The following is a 23,657-nucleotide window of genomic DNA, read 5'->3' on the forward strand; positions in this document are numbered from 1 at the left end:
ATGTTGATTTAATAAAAAAAAATAAAATAAAAAAAACCGATACCGATAAAAAAAACCCCGATACCGATAATTTCCGATATTACATTTTAACGCATATATCTCTAGTGATATTTGCTTATTTTCTGTCTGATAAGATAATTATTCTCACTAAGCAGATTTTATGTTTGTCATGTCTGTGATTATGTTTATTTTAGTCATGTTCGGATTTGGTTTTGGACTTTTTGTGCACTTTTATTTGTCACCATAGCAACCATTAGTTTCACCTGGTTCACATTGTCATGTCACGCACCTGTTCACGGTTAGAGTCACACACCTGTTTTCACTGATCATGTCACTATATAAGCTTTTCTGTTTCTGTTGTTCATCCTGGCGACATCTGTCACGACTTGGTCCTTGGCGTGGATTGTTTTTCCGTGGTGCAAAGCAACTTAACTGGACATGACGTGCAGGTGAGGACATGTTTTAATATTTAAACTCAAAAGGCTCAAAAGGGTATAAACAAAAGGCGCGCACAATGGCGGAGAACTATGAACATTAAACAAAAACTTACGTGACAAGGAACTGTGAACATGGCATGAAGAAGCGTGATCATAAAGGGTGCAGAGCATAAATGTGGAGCATGAATGTGATGTCGCCAGGATGAACAACAGAAACAGAAAAGCTTATATAGTGACATGATCAGTGAAAACAGGTGTGTGACTCTAACCGTGAACAGGTGCGTGACATGACAATGTGAACCAGGTGAAACTAATGGTTGCTATGGTGACAAATAAAAGTGCACAAAAAGTCCAAAACCAAATCCGAACATGACTAAAACAAAACATAATCACAGACATGACAATGTTAGAGTGTTTTACTTGTTTTAAGGGTTTTGGTCCTAAATGATCTCAGTAAGATATTACAGCTTGTAGCTGAGATGTGATGACCTATATTGAGTAAAACATGCTTGAAACTAGAATATCAACAAATGCAAAGCTGTGTCATCAACACTCACAAGTATAAAACTACTTTTTTAAAGTAATCATTTCTTACTTCAAGCATGAAAAAAAAAATCATGATGTCAAGATAATGGCACTAACATTTACTTATTTAAGAATATTTTTCAACATATTGAGCAAAAAGATTCAACTTTTTTTTCTACCAAGAAAAGTGCACTTGTTATTAGTGAGAATATACTTATTTTAAGGTATTTTTGGGTTCATTGAGGTTAGCTAATTTGACTTGTTTTGGAAAATCTTGACAAGCCAAATTTTCTTGTTCTATTGGCAGATAATTTTGCTTAGTTCAAATAAAATACCCCTAATTTTTGTATTTTCTTTTCTTGTTTTTGAACACTGACTTTTTGCAGTGCACTGCCTTGCTAAGGAGTCACACGGAACAACAAGTCACAACATCAGTAGTGTTTTTATAAACTTCACTGGATAAAGATTAGACACACTTTTCTTACAACATGTCACAACCCGATGATATGGTTTAACATCTGACACCATATTACCACACATAATACCACACATGACCACACTGCAAAAACTGAAATCTAAGTAAGATTAAATATATCAAATAAGGGTGATATTTGCTTATTTTCTGTCTGATAAGATAATTCTTCTCACTAAGCAGATTTTATGTTATAGAGTCTTTTACTTGTTTTAAGGGTTTTAGTCCTAAATGATCTCAGTAAGATATTACAGCTTGTAGCTGAGATGTTATGACCTATATTGAGTAAAACATGCTTGAAACTAGAATATCAACTGTTGCAAAGCTGTGTCATCAACACTCACAAGTATAAAACAGTTTTTTTAAAGTAATAATTTCTTACTTCAAGCATGAAAAAAAAAATCATGATGCCAAGCACATATCATTATGTCAAGATAATGGCATTAGCATTTACTTAATTTAAGAATATTTTTCAACATATTGAGCAAAGAGGTCTCTTTTTTTTCTACCAAGAAAAGTGCACTTGTTATTAGTGAGAATATACTTATTTGAAGGTATTTTTGGGTTCATTGATGTTAGCTAATTTTACTTGTTTTGGAAAGTCTTGACAAGCCAAATTTTGTAGTTCTATTGGCAGATAATTTTGCTTAGTTCAAATAAAATACCTCTAATTTTTGTTTTTGAACACTGACTTTTTGCAGTGCACTAGGAGTGTAACGATTTGTCTTAACAACAATTCATTCGATTCGATATTTGTGGTTGACGATACGATTCCGGAATAATGTCCTTTTTTTTTTTTTACAGCAATTCGATCCGAAATGATTCAGTGAGTTGAAATCCATTCAGTAACTTTTTGGCAAAAACAAAATCAAGCAGTGTGAATGACTGTGAAATAAATACTGGATACTCGACACTGCAGGTGAAGTTTCCTATATTCCTGTCGTTTCTTGTAAAGGAATGATGTATGAATGAATTATGGATACAAACAAGCAAGTAAACAACGATTAATGGCCAATGCTTTTACACAATCGCGGGCCGTGCGTTTCCCACCTAGGCCTTCAGTGATGTCCGACTTCAATAATTACCTCTCAAAATACCATCATTGATGTCACCACATGACCATTGCTGGAGAAATACTATACAGAAACACATTTACACCCTACTTCGTATTGAAACACATCACCAGTGTACAAAACGGGTTATTTTCTGGCGCATTTAAAAAACAATTAAAACGCATCAGCAATTAAAACATATCTTATGTGGTACTGTCGAAAGTAAAATTGCAAAAAACGTTTAAAAGTGACAAAATAAAACATTTGAACTCATAATTTATAGCACCTATTCGACGCCGTATAAGCCAGTGGTACACCTCGTCGTCGGCTTATTCGTGCGGAAATGGCCGAGCATTTCATCGCCAGAACAGCTGAGCTAGCTTCCGGGGTCGGCTGACATCGTCTCACAAGATGTAGTTTCTCTTTAAATATCCTTCTTGAAAATGGCCTTGCAAATATATATCTGCCACCTAATCAACGTTTTGTTCTCCTTCTCTGCTATCCCGGTCTGGCTACGGAGCAACACTTCCCGCTAAATTGAAACTTGTGAATGGATACTCACCAATCACAGTCTCGTTAACATCAGGCTACTTAGATAAGCTACTGTCAACAACTTGTGATCTGATTGGCTATCGCAACTGTCTATCAACTCTATGTGTTCTCAAATTCATCCGCTAACGGTCCCGGTGAGTATCCAATCACAGAACGCGTAAATGTCACGTTTTAACATGAGGCCATCTAGAAGGCCTTACTGACAACAACTCGTGATCTGATTGGCTATCGCAATTATCTATCAACTGTATGTGCCCGTTCACTTACAGTGCACGGACAGTGCACAGACTTTGTTGATTCTGAAGGCGTTGGGCAGATTTCATACAGCATGGCAACATAAGTCAGCTGAATTCTGATTGGATACAAACTAAAACTAAAAACAACAGCACTGGAAGGAGCATAATATGACATGAAGAGAATATGAATACTTTTAGATATTTAGGGAAAGTAAATTAAAAAAATACGTTTATCTTTAATTCTGATCATGATATCTGGTTATGTTAGGCCAGCAGAGAAGGCCTTGCGGGCCCTGACGGCCCACCACTGCATTTACATCTTTTTTGAATAAAGTGCAACCAACACTTTAGGTTGAATTTACAATTAACAACAATAAATTAACAGGAGGAAACCTTTTATGCTCACATTTTCAACATTCAAGCAATTTTCAATAAAAGTACAGTAACCCAACATTTTAAGAGTAGATTTAACTGGTAAATAAAGTTAGCTGACCCGGCCATTAAGTATCTGTTCCGCCCTGGTGTCGCAGGTGACAAACCGCGTCCCAGGTGTGCGGACGCATGTAAGCCCCGTCATCCCTTTCTAATTTCCATAGCCTCCTTCATTCATCTCTGCTATTTTTTCTCATGAAATAACTTTTCCTTGGCTGGCAGTCGCGTGTTGTGTGTCACACTTCATGGTGTTGTGTTCCGGAAGTCGGTGCACTGCAGTTGTCTGCTCCGCTGTCACTTCCGTTTTGTCAGTCGCCTCTTTTGTGGTTGAACCCTTGTGTAATGTTCATATTGTTGTTACTCAGCCAGCGTTTGTGGGTCTGATGGACCCGTTGTGGCTTTTAATGCCTCACAATCAAACACTTTTATGTTAAAATACTGAACAGATGTTTACCTTATCCCAATAAACATCTGCATTGATAACATAAAAGGTAGATTATTACTGTGACTGATTCAATAAAATGTAATATTCTGTAAGGGGACTTTTTATTGCAAACAGCAGAGGTCCGTCTTCAAAACATGTCAAGACACTCTCAAACCAATCACACTTTTCCAGCTTCAAAATAAAAGCACTACGCTTTACATCCGGTTTAACCACAATAACAATATAATAATGTCTTGCATTACGATCATGATTTGTCAAATATGTCTTGCAAAGTAATCTGGGATATTTGCACCTAAATAAATGATTGTACATTAGTTGAGGAATATGGTTGGGGGAATTTTTCTGATTGGCTGGAATAATGTGTAAATGTTTTTATCCAACGCTGTGGTTGATTTTCTTCTGTTACATAATGTTGTTATTATTATAGGATGAATAATACAATTTATTAATAAATAAGAGAAGGTTAAGACATTGTCATGCAGCAAAATGAAGACCATTAACTAGTACAACAATATGTAATGTACGGAATATCAGGTAGAAATATCACAGATTACATTAAACCACATTTTGCTTTATTAATGCGTAAAACTGGTATTTAAACATGAAAGTGGTTCTCGCCTGCAGCAGGAATACTATTTTCTGCATTCCTACAAAATACAAAATCTGGCAAGACACCAATGCACTGCAGGTATTTTTTTTGTTCTCATTAAAAACAAGTGTTTATGTCCCTTTTCAATGTTGAGCTGTTTAAAAAAGCAAAATGTTTAAAACACATTTCATGGAAGCAAACTAATTGTCCAGTCATGGTATTGATAAGTTGAAATGTATCCGTCTAGAATACACCTATTAATGATTAAAATAGATACAGTATCTACATGCAATTAATCATGACAAATTGAGTTAATTATGAAGTAAATGTGATTAATTGCAATTATAAAATGTAATCGTTTTGACAACCCTAAATACAAAATGTTTTAAATGTTATAGTGGATTATATTTATAAAGAACTTTTTCTCCAGTGACTCAAAGCACTTTATATTAAGAAACCCATTATCTGCATTTACACCAGTGTGGGTGAGACTGGGAGCAAGGTGGGTGAAGTGTCTTGCCTAACCGGTAACAGGGAACCCTCAAGTTGCTGGTCAGCCGCTCTATCATCTGAGCCACGCTCAGGTCTTAACGCATTCATTTTTGCGCTGCAGGTCAACCTGGTGTCAGAACACATCTGGTGCGATGACTTCCTGGTTCGTAGTTTCTACCTAAAGAACATGCAGACAAACGAGACGCGGACCATCACCCAGTTCCACTTCCTGACCTGGCTCAACCAGAACGTCCCCGAGACCAGCCGGACCCTCCTGGACTTCCGCAGGTACGAAGCTCAGACGACGCCCGTGACATCCGTGCGGTCGCTGAACGTGTCGGCTGACCAGTCGCTGTGCTCCCGAGGAGGCCATGTTAAAAGGAGAGCCATACTGGTCACCAAAGTTACCGGGGAAACCAGCCGCCCCTTTTTTTCTGTTGCCCCCTCCCGCCCACGGCAGCATGTTTGTGTTCTAACCTGGTCCCCCACTTCCTTTTTTTTACCAGCTAACTAGCGGTTGCCAGTGTCATTTTTGTGATGTTGCAGCTAGTAATATAAGCCCAGTTGCATAGTCACAAAAGTGATCATTGGAGACTGTGATTCTGCAACCAAGGGGCCGCATGGACCCCCCCCCCCAAATCTACCTTAAGCCTAACCCACACCCACTCCCCAGCTCCTTTGTGCTCTTCTCACCATCTTCTCTGCTTCTTCTGACCTGAGGTGCCCTCGCTCCTTTTTGCTTGCTCATTGTTTAATTTAGCCCCGCCCACTTTGATCACCCAGCCCCTCCCCTACCTCCGTCTCCCGCGCCAACAAGCCTCAAAATACTCAATGACGTCCGTATAGAGCGGGACAGGCAAGGAGTCAATCAAGAGATCGTTGTTCGATTCCTGAAAGTGACTCTGGCTCGTCCATCGTCAAGTGAGAATCTGAAGCAGGGCGTTGCCTCCCTCCCACTTCTGCACCCCTCCCTCCGTGAACCCCCACAGATTCCCTCTGCCGGCTGTTTCCATGGTAACGTGACTTTTGACTGTCTGCACCGAGCTCTGACTCGGGGTGCGGGATGAAAGTGCGGGGGCGGAGAAAGAGAGAGAGAGAAAGAGAGGGCGAGGGAACCCCCCCACCCCCCCGCTCCCCCTACCATCACAAACCACTCCCCCCCCATGCCTGGATGGATCGCCAGAAGTGTTGCAACCATTCTATGGTGTCCCTAATGAAGTGGCCAGTGAGGAATGAGGACTCTTAGGACAAAATGTTAAAGGCAACCTTGAGTCCAAAGAAGAATAAAAGAAGATGAATGTTTAATGCATGACATGTTGAATATTGCCTACTTGAAAGAGAATCAGAGATTAAAGATAAAGGTTGGTGAGCCTCCATCACCTGCTTCCTGTTAATCAACGTCTTTATTCCAAGTCAATCAGACAGGACGTGAAGTAATAATTACGTATAGAAGTGAACATCCTCCTTGTGTGTTGTTGTTTGTTGCAGGAAGGTGAACAAGTGTTACCGCGGGCGTTCCTGTCCCGTCATCGTGCACTGCAGGCAAGTAGACTACTTTAATAACTACATACCTTAACAACATTTAACCTTCAAGACAGGTGTGTTTTCTATCAACGTGTACACACCTGTACTAGTTAGTGGGGCCTACTAAATATTTACAATAAGAATTCCAAATAATTCTGATTTAATAAATCCCAAGACAACATTCTTTGTTGTTGTTTGTGGCTTTCAGTATGCAACATTCATAATGTTTCGCATTAGACCAATTGTCGGTGAGATGTTGAGTAAATTAATTTAATAACAATGATAATGACATTTTTACTACGAATCGGCTTTTAAACCATATACTTTTTTGGTCGCTTTTAAATACGCAACCTTTTATGATGTTTCACTTTGAACCTTCTGGAGTGTTAGCTCAATGTTGAATAAACAGTTATATATTATTTGTTGTTGTAATTGTTATTATTAACAATAATAATTACACATTACAAAAATAACATTTTGTCCTGAAATAATACAACACAAATATAAAAAAAATTCAAATTGTCAGCTAAAATTAAAAAATCATAATTTCTTTAATGACAAATTAATTGAAAAAACAACTAAATATTTGAATTAAACAATTAAGTAAAAAATCTAATAAAGTTAACAGAGTCCAATTGTTAGCTCAATGTTGAATAAACAATTATATATTATTGTTGTTGTAATTATTATTATTAATAATGATAATAATAACAATTATGATGTTTCACCTTGAACCTCCCGAGTCCAATTGTTAGCTCAATGTTGAATAAACAATTATATATTATTGTTGTTGTAATTGTTATTATCAATAATGATTACACATTACAAAAATTAAAAGTTGTCTTGAAATAATACAACAAAAATATATATTTTTTCATTCTAATTGTCAGCTAAAATTAAAAATAAGAATAATTTGACAAATAATGACAAATTAATTAAAAATTTAAAATATTTTAATTAAACAATTAAAAGTAAAAAATCAAATAAAGTTAACTGAGTCCAATTGTTAGCTCAAAGTTGAATAAACAATTATATATTATTGTAATTGTTATTATTATTAATAATAATTACAGAAAAAATATTTTGTCCTGAAATAATACAATAAAAATATTTTTTAAAAATTAAAAATGTCAGCTAAAATAAAAAATACAAATAATTTAATGACAATTTTTTTTCCAACTAAATATTTTAAACAATTAAGTAAAAAATCTAATAAAGTTAACATAATGTTAAAAAAAATGCAGATTAAGGAATTTAACATTGAAAGTGTTCTAATGTTTTATATATCCTATTATTTTAATGTTTTTGAATGATATGTAAACGTATATAATTTATTCTCTTTCTCCTTCTGTTTCCTGACTGTGTGTGTGTGTGCGTGTGTGTGTGTGTGTGTGTGTGTGTGTGTGTGTGTGTGTGTGTGTGTGTGTGTGTGTGTGTGTGTGTTTGTGTGTTTGCGTGTGTGTGTGTGTGTGCGCACCCTCACAGTGACGGCGCTGGAAGGACAGGGACGTACATTTTAATCGACATGGTCCTCAATAAGATGGCTAAAGGTAAGCCTGTCTTTAGCTCTGTTACCATGGCAACCTGCTGTCTATAGATGTCCCACTTTAATGTTACTGATGGAGGTCATTGACATGTGTTAAAGGTCCATTAACAATTTATATTTAATTAACACAAACTCCAAATCAGTCGTGTTATTTGCCACTGAGCCAAAAAAGCCTAACGATGTAAGATTTAATCTGCACTTCATCAATCCAGACTAATTAGTGTGATATGTTTCCTTCATGCCAAAGCAGCAAGAAGAACACTGAAACACTAAAATAAACTTTTGACCAAGACTTTAGAATGAACTGACTGCCAAGTGTCATTAGTGTGTGCAAGGAGCACTTTTACATAATTAGTGTAATTACTGGCCCGCATCATAAACATGCTTTAGTCATAGCGACTGCAACCACACACTTTCACAATCCTCCTGTGTGTGTTTCCTGCTTTACTCAGCTTGAAATGAAAGAATAATTGTGTGTGTTTAGTCGCACATTTCGCAATAGAGGGTCAGTCATGTTTTTTTTGGGGGAGAATTCTGAAAGTGGATGAAGACATAAATCAGGCCATGAAGCTTCTTGTCATTAGAATCAAGTAATCATGTAGAAGTATACCAGGTCAATCTAATCACTCTAGTATCGATCCTATACTAGAGCCGCCCTCCCCTTACAGTTGTTACCGGTATATTATTCTCTCTCAAGACTCTTATTAACCTACCCATTAATTTCAGCTGTAACGCACTTCCATTTACTCCAGGGGTGTCAAACGTACGGTCCGGTCCGCGGGATGAGTTTGCTAAGTATAAAAATGAGCCGAAATTTTTGAATGAAAGAAACCGCTGTTCTAAATGTGTCCACTAGATGTCGCAATAGCAATTGTTTGTATCTTTGTAGATTATGCTAGATATGTAAAAAAAAAAAAAAAAACACGTTAGTGCACCAGTCAAGGAAAATGAGCAAACTACATAAATAACATCCTGTAATTTGATTTTGATGTATTTTTTTTTATCTTGATAGATTGAAAATTAACACCAATGAGTTGACTGATGAACATTATCACATAATATATTCAGAAAGTATAAATAACGACAAATAAAGATAGAATATTATTAACCGCAACATGTAAGTGTAAAAAAAAACCAACAATATTATGATTTGTACAATTTCAGAATGTGCTTGTTCTATTTTTAAACAAAGAAAACAATCTGAAGTTGTCTTTATTTTGAAGTTATCGTGCCGTGATTTTAACAGTCCGGCCCACTTGGGAGTAGATTTTTCTCCATGTGGCCCCCGATCTAAAATGAGTTTGACACCCCTGATCTACACTAAAACTTTACTAAGCACTTACTTATTTGGTTGCTTCAAGCCAGTTTAATGGCTAGCTTAGCGCTCAGTATGCCTTTGTCTGCTCCACCAAAATCAGCCGGCACTGATTGGTGGTCGATATTTGTGATATTTATTTCAAAAGTAGAACTTATTATCATTTATTTTCCAGCCACCGACCAATAAAAACGGTTCGGGTCGTCGGAGTTTAGACATTGTTGCTTCAGTCTGTTATGAAACCCAAATGGACCTAAATAAAGTTGTCATCCTAATTGCATCAAGAACAGTTGTTCTTAACCTTGTTGGAGGTACCGAACCCCACCGGTTTCATATGCGCATTCACCAAACCCTTCTTTAGTGAAAAATAAAATGTTGGTTTTTTTCAAATTCAAGACAAAGTTATGTTTTTTTAACTGGTGCACAAAATGAACCGTGCATGAACATCACCTCGTTCAAAGAACAAAACCAACACAGTGCATGAACTCCGCGGCGGAGGCTCCACCGAACCCCTGAGGCCGACTCACCGAACCCCTACGGTTCGATTGAACCCAGGTTAAGAACCACTGATCTAGAATATTTACATAACAGCTGATGTTTGGATAAAGTCTCAATGGCAACCGCATCCATTCCAACATGGGTCCTCGGATGCTTGTTGTGGGACGACCAATCCAAAGTAATTACCAGACCGATCGTCATCATCGCCAGTTTCCATGTTCACCACAAGATGGCGTGGCATTTTGATACTTTGCCTCCATGTAGAAAAACAGCAGAAGGAAATAGTTTGGTAGGATTTCTCTGTGGTGCAGAGATATTGCTGCTTACAAGACTTAGCTCTCTACGCAAGTTTCAGAAAGACAAAATCAATCCCCCCCCCCCCCCCCCCCACACACACACACATACACACACACACACTCAGCACCTTCTCGTTTTCCAGCACTTCATGGCCACTTTTCTTTTGTGTGAAATGTTTTTTGGGGAGAATGGCGCTCAGATAGTGTTGTGTTGGATTGAGGAGGTATTTTTGTGGTTCTCACGTATCTTTTCTTCCTTGATTCATTCCTTTTTTAATGTAACACCCCCCCCCCCCGCCCTCCCCGTCCCCACTCCAAAGCACCACCTTTATTCTTTTTACATCACTGCCTCATCACTCCCAAGCCTCCCTCCTCTTCATCTTAAGAATGCAGCGAAACCTTTGGAGTGGCGACCAGCTTTTCATCTTCCTTCCATTTCATTTCACCATCTTTTTTTTTTCCAGCCGGTAACCCAGACCCTCGCCTCTCGGGGTCTCGTCTTTGTTTGCTGGTTCGGTCCTCCTCCAAGGAGATGTGAGGGAGGCCTCGGGAGGTTTATCAGTGGCAGCACAATGGCAGCCGGCCTGTTAAAGGAGCACTCCATGTTCAATCTTCTTTATTTGTCACCAGCAACACGCTGAAAAAGGAGCCATGCTTCTTTTTTATTCTTTCTTTTTTTTCTATTTTGTGTGCTTAGCAGAAGAAGAGACGAGTGAACGCAAACAAAATGTTTCTTTCGTCCCCGTTTCGGTGCGCTTTTGTCACGTCTTTCTGCTTCCGACGGAATCTTTTTGCATTCCCACGCACATCCGACTGAAAAGGTGTCATCAACATGTCGATAATGACGGTCTCCATCTTTTGTTCTCAGCACGAATATACTTCATTCTGCATTCAGTGTCAACAAGTAAATGTGAATGCAGAGCGCGGATGTCAGACAGAATACTTTTGTCATGACTCCTCAATAATAACTTCCCAAATACTCGCTAGATATAGCAACAACATTGCTAAATTGGCAACACCTATGCCTGTTGCTGGTCTTCTTATTCTCAGGCAGACCAGGGGCCGTACTTATCAAGCTTCTTAGAGTGCCATTTTACACTTAAGTCCTGAGAATTTGCGAAATTTAGTCCTACTCTCAAACTTAAGAATAAAAGCTTTTTATCAACGTTCTTAAGTCTAAGAATCACTCCTACTCTCCACGATATTTAAGAGACCTTCAGAGGTGTCTTAAGTGGTTAGGAGTTGCCAGCAGGGGATGGCACTGAGGCGAGAGAGATGTGCGCGAACGTTCAGGGAACGGAACAATGTTTAGTTTTTTTTGATGACGAGCAGCTGATCAAACGGTATCGTTTAGACAGAGCGGATATTATTTTTGTCACAGATTTAATACTTTTGGATTCCTTGTTGATTTCTGCATGTGTCTGCAGTGGTCTAGTATATATAGAGCCACCCAAACCAGTTTCAAATTAGTTGCCTAATTAATGAATTGGAAAGAAAATGTTATGAGAGTAGCGTATGTGTGTGGCCGTGAGGTGAGTGACGTCAGTGAGTGTGTGGGCGATAGAAGAGAGGGAGCGGTAGCGTGAGTGCCGGCGAGGACTAGTTTGTTTTGTATTATTTTGTAGTTTATTGTCAAAATATACACTCCCATTGTCCACTTAAATATTTCCAAGATATTTCTTTATTCTTAGACAACGGATTCCCTTCCGTGATTGGTCATTTCTGTGGACACAGAAATGACGTCACCTAAAATTCCGTTTACGGCACATAGTAATGTCGTAATTCAGCTCTGAGTGTGACACTTAAGATTCAGTCCTACACTTCGCTGAAAGTGTGAGTAAGACGCTTGATAACTAACTTTTAAGTGCAGCTTTCAGCGAAGAATTTATTTACTCTTAAGTCAACTCTTAGCAGACTTCTTAGGAGTAATTCTAAGAAGCTTGATAAGTACGGCCCCAGGTGTGTATGTTAAGTAGCAGCCATTTACTGCATGAATCTATTTTTTTTTTTATATCAATCCAACAAAACAATACACAGCAATACCATAATAATGCAATCCAATTCCAAAACCAAACCAGCAACATTCAGAATAGCAATAAACACAAAACATGACAAAACAATCCAAAAGTAGTGAAACAAAAATGAATACTATCAACAACAGTATCAACATTAGTAACAATTTCAACACAGCCGTGATTAAAAATGCCTCATTGACACCATCACCACAGACATCTATAAAAAAAAATTAAAAAAAATAAATAAAAATGAACAGAAGTGCCACAGTGGCTCACACTTGCATCGCACCTCACAAGACCGACAACACACCGTGTCCAATACCTTCACAAAGATAAAATAAGTCATATTTTTGGTTCATTTAATAGTTAAAATAAATTTAAATAACGGATCCCATATTCCAACATATGACTCATTATCTAAACTAAATGCATTTTTTTCTACTGATATCATCTCCTTAGCTTGTGTATACCAGTCAGTATGAGTTGGACTATCAACATCTATCCATTTTTTTAGTATTACCATTTTTGTTATGATGCATATTGAAAGAAATTCATTTTTACTCTTTGATGACACGTTACTAAATTGATGCAGATCCCCAAGAATACAAGTTTGCAGTGTCATTGGGATGTTTATATTAAGGAATGTGATTGCTTCTTTTGTTGTTTTCAACCATAATTCTTTTATTCTCTGACATTCCCACAATACATGAACAAGAGTTGCCTCAGCTGCCCGACACTTCATACATAATTTGTTATCTACTGCACCGATTTTAAACAGCTGAGAAGATGTCAAATACAATCTATTCAAGATCTTAAATTGAGTCAGTTTATCTTTAATGCTTCTAAAGGGCTTATTGGCATTTTCCCAATTATCATTCCATGATATGTCTCTTTCATCTAAAATGTTTAAGTCTATCATCCATTTCCGAACACATGCATCATTTGCAATTCTAGTATGGTGTTCATTTATTATTCCATAAAATAGTTTAATTAATTTCTTAATTGTATCTTGATTAAAAAGTGCATCTTCCAGTTCATGGCTGTATAAAGGCATACTTTCAGAGGATATGCATTTATTTACAGCGTGTTTTAAAGAAATAAAATTTAAAAAAAAAGATTTCTGGGTACATTATATTGATCAACTAAATCATTAAATGGTTTAAAAGAGTTTTTATTAATAATATGATGAGGTTTAGTAATACCTCTGTCTTTCCATGTTGTCAATTTAACCACATTTTTATTAATTATGATATTAGGATTAAACTATTTGTGACAATGTGAAGATGTTAGCTAGAATGAGGAAAAACAACAAGCGCCTTCAAAGAGCAACAAGTAGCTTCCTTTTCGTTAACGTTCTCGTGAGAAACGTCACAAACCGCAGCCTTTGATTCTCCTTCACTAGAAAACATCTTCTGAAGGCTTCTTTTCAACAAAATGACACTGCTGCTGCTGCTCGCACTGTGTTAAGGATGAGTGTAGTCATCTTGTAATACAGACAGAAGATTGACAGCTGTTGGCTGGATTAAAGGACACCGCTTTGAACTCCATCCAACACAATTTCCTTTTTTTCTTCCCCGTGTGCGTGCGTGTGTGTGTGTGTAGGTGCCAAGGAGATTGATATTGCAGCTACCCTGGAACACCTAAGAGACCAGAGGCCCGGTATGGTGCAGACCAAGGTAAAGTACTTTACTGTCACTCCTAATAATGAGAAATAATTGCTTTGATTTACATGACGTCAAGTTCGGCTCATTAAATATGCGTGGTGGTCAAGCTAGCTCTGTTCTCAATGGGTACTAGGCGCCATTTAGCCTCTCTGGAAATAATAATACGCCCCTGGCTTGCATTGTTTTCGACTTTACGAATCGTTCAAATCGCAAAAAGGATAAACACTTCTTCAGAATTTTTTAAGAGGTAATCAAACAAGGGTGGAAGAGTGCAAGGTTTTACAAAACGATGATTAGAAAAGTGGCACGCACTCCAGTCCAAGGGAGCAGAGTGGACGAATGCATGAATTTGCAGTAAACACTGTGAAAAGTTTGATATACTTTTAACGTTTATTATTTCCCATTTAAGTATAATCTTGATATTATTTGTATTAAACACCTTGCTGCGAGTGTTTCGAAAAGCATCAACTTGGCAAGTCTAAATAAAAGCAAATGTGAGCAAAACCTAAAAGAGTTAAGCTTTGACCAAAGGCAACAATAATAAATGAAGCTTTCAGCACATACACAATGTTGACATCTATAGTTATATTTTGATAAAGACGGGGAAAAACACGCTACTCGTAAGCGGGGCGTGCAACTGCAACAAACATGGCAGTAGACGTGAAGTTAAATCAATCAATCAATCAATGTTTATTTATATAGCCCTAAATCACAAGTGTCTCAAAGGGCTGTACAAGCCACATCATTACGATTCATATTTATCCGAGAGAGTCTTGATACCAATGTCCTTGACCCAGCCACACACAAAGAGGTTGTAGACCTGGGGCCGTATTTATTAAGTTTCTTAGAATTACTACTAAGAAGTCTGCTAAGAGTTGACTTATGAGTAGAGAAATTCTTCGATGAAAGCTGCACTTAAAAGTTAGTTATCAAGCGTCTTACTCACACTTTCAGCGAAGTGTAGGACTGAATCTTAAGTGTCACACTCAGAGCTGAATTACGACATTACTATGTGCCGTAAACGGAATTTTAGGTGACGTCATTTCTGTGTCCATAGAAATGACCAATCACGGAAGGGAATCCCTTGTCTAAGAATAAAGAAGTATCTTAGAAATATTTAAGTGGACAACGGGAGTGTATATTTTGACAATAAACTACAAAATAATACAAAACAAACAAACAATATTGGCAATGAATCAAAAATAAATGTTTCCTTTTTGTTGCACCTTTCCTGCTTCCTGCTCCCAGACCGTAGTCGAAGAGCGCAGGGGAGAAGATGTATGCTTGGGGCAACACCCTTCACTTTACCCGGCAGTGGGTCTCCACAGCGGACGACTTAAGGGAGAATGATGAGTCCGGCGATTAGTTGCAAATCTTGCTTTATTGATTGCTTGCACACAGCCAATCCAACACAAAACAAACTAGTCCCCGCCCGCACTCACGCTACCGCTCCCTCTCTTCTCTCGCCCACACACTAAATGATGTCACTCACCTCACATGCTGTCACCGATTAAAGGGCCACACACACACACATACGCTACTCTCATAACATTTTCTTTCCAACTCATTAATTAGATGGCAAAAAATATTGCTATGTTACATAAAATAAAAAACTCCGTAAATCAAAAGGCTCTTATCATGTTATATAATTCTTTTGTACTCCCTTATCTTAATTATTGTGTCGAAATCTGGGGTAACAATTACAAAACAAACATTAAATCTATATTCTTACTTCAAAAGAAAGCGATTAGAATTGTAAATTATGCAGATTATCATGACCATACCAAAGCTCTGTTTATTAAATTAAAAACATTAAAACTGCACGATCTTGTTGACCTCAACACTGCTATTGTGACGTACAAAGCTCATAACCACATGCTGCCTGGGTGTCTACAGGAGAGGTTTAAACCCAGAGAGAATCCCTATGACCTCAGAGGTTCAGCTGTCTTTCAGAAAGCTAAGATAAGAACAAGCTTAAAAAGTAGATGTGTTTCTGTCAGGGGGGTTCAACTGTGGAACAGCTTGGATTATTCCTTAAAATGTTACAGTTCTATTCACACATTTAAAAAACACTTTAAGACCAATGTCTTGAAAAAATATATCACTCTAGAATCAACACAGTAGTTAATACTATGATCAATGTTAATTCAAATACTAAATGTGGGTTATAAATAATAATGGAAGTACAATTGTTTGTATATAGCATATAAATTGGTACAAAGGTTTAACATGTCTACAAGGATATTTCACATGCCTTTACTGTGTATATAATTGAACTGTGTTTATGTTATGTATAATGTGTATTTATAATATGTTGTACAATGGACATTCAATAATTTTCGGAAGTTTATTTTGTACTTGACATTGTTTATAGGGTTAGGCGCAATAAGTGTTCAACTTCAGCCTAAACCCTTTCGGTCTGCAACATTTTCATTTTCAATTTAAGAATGTACAACTGTTTGTTTATTTTGTTGACGATTGACCGAAGAATAATAAACTTGAATTAGGCAACTAATTTGAAACTGGTGGGGGTGGCGCTATATGTACTAGCCCACTGCAGCCACATGCAGAAATCAACATGGAATCGAAAATTATTAAATCTGTGACAAAAATAATACCCGCTCTGTCTAAACGATACCGTTTGATCAGCTGCTCGTCATCAAACAAAGCCAGGACATCCTTCCGCTCCCTGAACGTTCGCGCACGTCTCTCTCGCCTCAGTGCCATCCCCTGCTGGCAACTCCTAACCACTTAGGACACCTCTGAAGGTCTCTTAAACATCGTGGAGAGTAGGAGTGATTCTTAGACTTAAGAAAGTTGATAAATAGCTTTTATTCTTAAGTTTGAGAGTAGGACTAAATTTCGCAAATTCTCAGGACTTAAGTGTAAAATGGCACTCTAAGACGCTTGATAAATACGGCCCCTGCATGCTTTTTCATTCGTGTAAAATGACATCTGGAGCACAATAGTTCGACATGTCTAAGAACGCGACCGCCGTATAATCCTCGATATCACTCCAGAAATCTTTTTTGGAAAAAGTATAGGGATCTATTCCATTGTATAGTTAGATGTTTTGCTTGTATCTGCCTAGAGCGGTAAGATCTAGGCCCCTTGGGTAGTAGGTCGCGCACTATTTGATTGGTTGACCACCACTGGTCTTCACTTCACGTGTCGGAATACAAGCAACACAGACTGGACTCTTACCCAGGCTGAATTGGGGCCGTAAGCAGACCTTTATTTGGAGCCTACCCGTTACACTTTTTTAAAAATGTTATATTTATGTGAAACATTTTAAGCATCATTTTTAGATAATAACATAATATTTATCTTAAGCGTGTGTTTTTGTGTTAAATATAAGAAGTAGAATGAACAGCAGCAACAAGCGCTATCGATCCATCTTACATTAAAGCAAAGCAATCTGCTGTCACCGAGCGAGATTCCCTTGGTGGAAATCAGCCGAGTGTGATGGAGTCAAGATGTTCAGCAGCCATCTCCACCAAGAGGCTTCTCTACACGCTTTGGTTCTTCCAACACGACTTAATTAAGTGTCTCAAATGCTGAAAACCCTCTCTGCTTGTCTCTGCAGGATCAGTTTGAGTTTGTGTTGACCACGGTCGCTGAAGAAGTGAATGCCATCTTGAAAGCTCTTCCTCAGTAGGATGGATGAAGGACAAGACGTTCTACTGCTGTCTCATCCACTAGTGGACATCTTGTCCCGCTAACCTTCTCCTTGTTTTCTGTGTCTCATGTCCTCGCTGTATTTCCTTTTTTTCCTCCTCATCTCCTCTCCACCTTGTGATGAGCAGAGTGAGCGTAAAAATATATATTTTATTTGGCCGAGTGACGTTTAATATGTGAATGGATTGTTTTTGTTTCAAAATTAGCTTCTAAAAAGGCTGCACATCGTCAGTATGATAAGGACCATTCCACCGAATCTGTGCCATCTGCATCCCCAGGAAATAAAATAAGTAGACAGTGTTTCCCATAAACTGCCAAGTTACTTGTGGCGGCGGGGGCGTGGCTATGGGCGTGGTCACCATGACATCATCGAGTAATTTGCCTAATTTACTACAATGATATGATTTTCTCTAAAAAGGCTCAAAAAATGTATACTTACTAATTAATAATAACAGTTTTGTTTTAAACATCCATCCATCCATCCATTTTACAATATAATTACAACACTTTATGTACATATTTATATACAGATTTAAACAATAAGTTATTCACTGAAATATATTTATTAATTGTGGTTCTTACAAAAAATATATCTTATAAAAATATAAAAGCTAAAATGTCTCTTAAAGCTCTGCCCCTTTAATTAGTGCATACTAAATAATTTAACTTTAGCCTACTACTACAACCATATTATTTACCAGCAACATAAAGTGAAACAGAGGCAGAGGTGTCCTGCCACAGTCAGTAACAAATAAACAGAAAACAGTAGTGGTGGCAGATAGACACAAAGCTTCATCAAACATGTGATCCACTGAACAAAGAGCTCCAAAAATCTTGATCCTACACTTCTCTTTTGTAAAGTAAATCTGAACAGCCGATATGGGCATCTACATCAACTGTATGATTTGCCTGTGAAGCTGGACAGGACAAAAAAATAAATAAAAAAATAAAAAAATCTATTGGTGGCGGCCTTAATTATTTCGTGGCGGGCCGCCACAAATAAATGAATGTGTGGGAAACACTGGTAGATGATAAAATTAGCTGTAAAATAAAAATATATATATTAATCGGAGTGTCTTGCACATTGCATTTTTTAATAGATACAATTGAAAAAAACCGCATACATGTCTTAAAATCAGTCTACCCCAGGGCAGCTGTGGCTACAAATGTAGCTTACCACCACCAGGTGTGAATGAATGATGGGTTCCCACTTCTCTGAGCACTTTGAGTATCTAATAATAGAAAAGCGCGAAACAGAATCTAATCCATTATTATTATTATTATTATTTAAAAAAATGTAACTTAACTAATCATTAAAATACCTCAGAAATGTGATATTTTTTACATGGGTGTTTTAGTCCGTATGCCTTATTCTTTTTTTATTTAAAACAAAAGTACATTTTATAATTGCCATTTACCCAATTCATTTTAATTTCAGGTGAAATTTAATGAGTTTTTCAATCCAGCAGATGGTGCCATTATAAAACATCAACACAATATCAGTGCCGTGTCAATACGGGTAGTGAGTGTGCCAAACTCACTGAAACATCACCGCTACTAAAAACATACTTGAAGTTCCTGTTACTCAAGTGGTTGATTTATCTTTGAGCCAGTTAACAAGCACAGATTTGGTAGAATGTCCTTTACGCTATTAAGGTCAATAAAAAGAAGCTGGTGGCAAATATTCCATCTTTATGTGGCTGTAAGTCAGTGAGCGAAGGTTTGGCGTCCCAAGTTTGATGTTTGTTTTTTTATTTCTTTGACATTTCTGTCCTTTTGTTCAACAGCAGTCTAACAGGGCGCCCTTAGTGTGCTTTAAAATCAATAGTGAGGCCATAAACACACAAAGCGGCCCCCCAGGGAGGAATAAAAAAGCGAAGGTTTATTTGTTTGGGTTTTAATGCCTCAAAGGTCCTGATGAAGTCCAGTCTAGAGGATTGGTACTGAGCAGCTCCTCTTCTATGTAGGATTGAAGACTAACTTGTACTTGTAGACTAGCAGGAACTAGCTTGCTTGAATCCAACAAGTTGTTGCATGTTCAGCCAGTTTATTTGATTGAATGTGTTGGTAGACTAGTTACGAACATGAAGTCTTTATTAGCACACAATCGTGCTGCAAAAGCTGTGTAATCAAAATCAATAGAAGCATGAGGTGTTTTGTGTAAGCAACATTTTTGGACTATTTCTTGATTTTAAACATGAGGCGTCTCCGAACTTGTGCGGTTTCTTTTTTTTTTTCCCATTGCATTTCTGAAGCAGCTTTTTGCTTGAATTATGCATACATCTTGGTTTTCTGTTTTTGCTTATAGCTGAGCAGAGTGCACAGTAGTTATTTTAATGTTGTTTTTTTCCAGTGCTAACTTGTGCATGGCAAGCAGTCCAATTAATATACATAAACCTTTATCTACTATTGTATGATGATAAAGTTTTAGTCAGTGTGCAACAAGTTCTAAAAAGCTACACACACATGAATACATTGTACAGAAAACCGAGAAGCTATTTTGTTCTATTGGTGTTATTATATTGTCAATAAAGTTGTATTGTCAAAACAGAAAATGACCCTTGAACTTTGCAAAAACGTTTTAGTGTGTTTAAAAGCGTACAGATGTGCCTTCAAATATGGTCTAAGACAGTGGTGTCAAACGTACGGCCCGCGGGCCTGATCAGGTCCACAAACAGGTTTTATCCAGCCTGCGAGATGAGTTTGCAAAGTATAAAAATAAGCTCAAAATTTTTGAATGAAAAAAACTGCTGTTTTTTAAATGTATTCACTGAATGTCACAATAGAAATGATTTGTGTCCTCTGTGGCTAGAGCGTGCATGACTTCAGAGGGGGCGGAGCTATGTGCCCGGTTAAGATAGAGGACTGGGGACACATTATCTAGGCGCACATAAATATGCTGAAATAATTTGTATCCCCCTTCAACTTCATGTGTGATTTATGAAATAAGCCCAAATTCACAAGTTTTGTTGTAGATGATGCTACATATGTACAGAATAAACCACATGATGTTAGTACATCAGTTGAGGAAAATGGGTAAAGTACAGTTATAACATCCCGTAATTGGATTTTGATATTATTAATTCCATCTTCTGATAGGATAAAAATAACACCCTAACTCTCTCAGAAAGTAGAAATAACGACAAAGGAAGATAGAATACTGTTAACTGCAACATGTAAGTGTAAAAAAAAACATTATAATCTGTATATTTTCATGTTCTATTTTAAAAGAAGAAAATCTGAGGTTGTCTTTATTTTTAAGTTATCATGCAATGATTTTACCAGTCTGGCCCACTTGGGAATACATGTTCCTCCATGTGTCCCCTGAGCTAAAATGAGTTGGACATCCCTGGTCTAAAATGATTGAAGAGTCTTTGTTGTCCAACTCACTGCCACATATATATACCGTATATCAGGGGTGTCAAACTTGTTTTAGATCGGGGGCCAGGTGGAGAAAAATCTACTCCCAAGTGGGCTGTACTGGTAAAATCACGGCACGATAACTTAAAAATAAAGACAACTTCAGTTTTTTTTCTTTGTTTAAAAATAGAACAAGCACATTCTGAAATTGTACAAATCATGTTTTTTTTTTACACTTAATAGTATTCTATCTTTATTAGTCGTTATTTATATTTTCTGAATAAATTACGTGATAATGTTCATCAGTCAACTCATTGGTGTTCATTTTCAATCTTATCAAGATAAAAAAATGTATATCTAAATCTAATCACAGTATGTTATTTATGTAGTTTGATCCTTTTCCTCCACTGATGTACTAACATCATGCTCCCTAGTAGCTAGGATTCGGCGTACTCACCGTCGCGGCCCGGGTTCGATTCCCAGTCAGGGAAACACCGTCTAACCTGTCTGGGTGCTGTCAATTCGTTTTTACCATAAATTGATTAACGTGGACCCCGACTTAAACTTAAGTTGAAAAACTTATTCGGGTGTTACCATTTAGTGGTCAATTGTACGGAATATGCACTGTACTGTGCAACCTACTAATAAAAGAATCAATCAATGTGGTTCATTTTGTACATATGTAGCATCATATACAAAGAATTGCTATTGCGACATCCAGTGGACAAATTTAGAACAGCTGTTTCTTTCATTAAAAAATTTCAGGTTAATTTTTATACTTAGCAAACTCATCCCGCGGCGTACTTGCCAACCCTCCCGACTTTCCCGGGAGACTCCCGAATTTTAGTGCCCCTCCCGAAAATCTCCCGGGGCAACCATTTTCCCGAATTTCAATATTGGGGCACTGCCTTTAGCGTCCTCTACAACCTGTCGTCACGTCCGCTTTTCCTCCATACAAACAGTGTGCCGGCACATTTACGTAATATATGCGGCTTTTACACACACACACACAAGTGAATGCAAGGCATATTTGATCAATAGCCATACAGGTCACATTGAGGGTGGACGTATAAACAACTTTAACACTGTTACAAATATGCGCCACAATGTGAACCCACACCAAACAAGAATGACAAACACATTTCGGGAGAACATCCGCACCGTAACACAACATAAACACAACAGAACAAATACCCAGAACCCCTTGCAGCACTAACTCTTCCGGGACGTTACAATATACACCACCGCTACCACCAAACCCCGCCCCCAACCCAACCCCGCCCACCTCAACAACCCCCCCACCTCCATCTCCCGAATTCTGAGGTCTCAAGGTTGGCAAGTATGTCCCGCGGGCCGGATAAAAGCTGTTTGCGGGCTTGATCCGGCCCTTGGGCCGTACGTTTGACACCCCTGCCATATATGATCATCACTAGTATTAGTTGTAGTCAGTAGTATTAACATTTGCTCTAGTTTTGCTGTTGTTTGTGTGTAGTTTTTTGTCGTCGTTATATTGTAGTTTTAGAAAGAAGCCTTAAGTGGCTGCACTTTGGACACCCTATCTTAGGTAAAAAAGGTTAGCTTTGTAGTTGGTTATTTTCAAATAACTCCCCTCTAGCCTAATGTCCTCACCGCCTTTGTTCCAGAAGACCAAAAAAGAAGTATTCGTGTCATAAAAGTGATGATTAAATCAGAAACGGGGCTCTCACATCTGCAGGTGTTATGGCCGCCACCTCAATTTCGGATTGGGCGCGGCCTCCACCAGCCGGGGACCCTTCTGGCGTTGAGCTGATCGTCATGGCGGCGGCGTCACGTGCGGCGACCCCAATATGACGGGCCGTCAGTCAGCATTAGCGCCTTTATAAGCACGCCCGGCCTCGCTGGGAATTGAAACATTTGCATAGAAAAATTGCTTTTCCACAAAAGGCTGCTTTGCATAATTGCAGAGGACTGACAGGTGAGCTCGCAGGACGATTAGCAGGAGTCTGCGACGTCAACACGGACAACGGTGAGTTGGAAACACTTCTCAGGGCACTCTTGTTGTTATTTTCTGTGTCAAAATAACTACATTAATGTAAATTATTTATAGTATTACAACAATTAAATCATTTTTGAGAACACTGGAAACGTACCGAACGCACGTATCCGAGCAGTCGGCCATTTTGGAGATGTAGAAATGGAATGACACACATACTTGCCAACTTTGAGACCTCCGAATTCGCGGGGGCGGGGCTAAGGGGGGAGGAGTATATTTATAGCTAGAATTCACTGGATCAGAATCAGAATAGTTTTATTGCCATTGTTTGAGAACGGGTTCACAAAGTAGGAATTTTTCTTGGTGCAATCGTGCAACATAAAACACATATTTGGTAATAAAAAGAGCTGTAACTGAGCTATCAGATCATGTTATACTTCAAGTATTTCTTATATATATATATATATATTAGGGGTGTGGGAAAAAATCGATTTGAATTTGAATCGCAATTCTCATGTTGTGCGATTCAGAATGGATTCTAATTTTTAAAAAATCAA

The 23,657-nt window shown here is 37.9% G+C and overlaps 1 protein-coding gene and 1 long non-coding RNA gene across 2 annotated transcripts in view; one reads left to right on the forward strand and one right to left on the reverse strand.

Annotated features, from left to right (window-relative positions):
* LOC133631065 (receptor-type tyrosine-protein phosphatase N2-like) overlaps positions 1–20,323 on the forward strand; it is a 181,745-nt gene extending 161,422 nt beyond the window's left edge. The window contains exons 19-23 of the mRNA XM_062023087.1: positions 5,354–5,520; positions 6,721–6,774; positions 8,242–8,306; positions 14,029–14,102; positions 17,677–20,323. Coding sequence (XP_061879071.1) covers positions 5,354–5,520; positions 6,721–6,774; positions 8,242–8,306; positions 14,029–14,102; positions 17,677–17,748 — 432 coding nt within the window. The 3' untranslated portion in view covers positions 17,749–20,323. The remainder of the gene's footprint in view (positions 1–5,353; positions 5,521–6,720; positions 6,775–8,241; positions 8,307–14,028; positions 14,103–17,676) is intronic.
* Positions 1–23,343, reverse strand: part of LOC133631070 (uncharacterized) — a 39,483-nt gene extending 16,140 nt beyond the window's left edge. Inside the window, exons 1-3 of the long non-coding RNA XR_009821391.1 lie at positions 23,258–23,343; positions 23,081–23,175; positions 22,835–23,005 (exon numbers count right to left, since the gene is read on the reverse strand). This is a non-coding gene — a long non-coding RNA (uncharacterized LOC133631070). The remainder of the gene's footprint in view (positions 1–22,834; positions 23,006–23,080; positions 23,176–23,257) is intronic.
* Between the last annotated feature and the right edge of the window lie 314 nt (positions 23,344–23,657).

This window comes from Entelurus aequoreus, linkage group LG16 (assembly GCF_033978785.1).
Source record: "Entelurus aequoreus isolate RoL-2023_Sb linkage group LG16, RoL_Eaeq_v1.1, whole genome shotgun sequence".
Lineage (NCBI taxonomy): Eukaryota > Metazoa > Chordata > Actinopteri > Syngnathiformes > Syngnathidae > Entelurus > Entelurus aequoreus.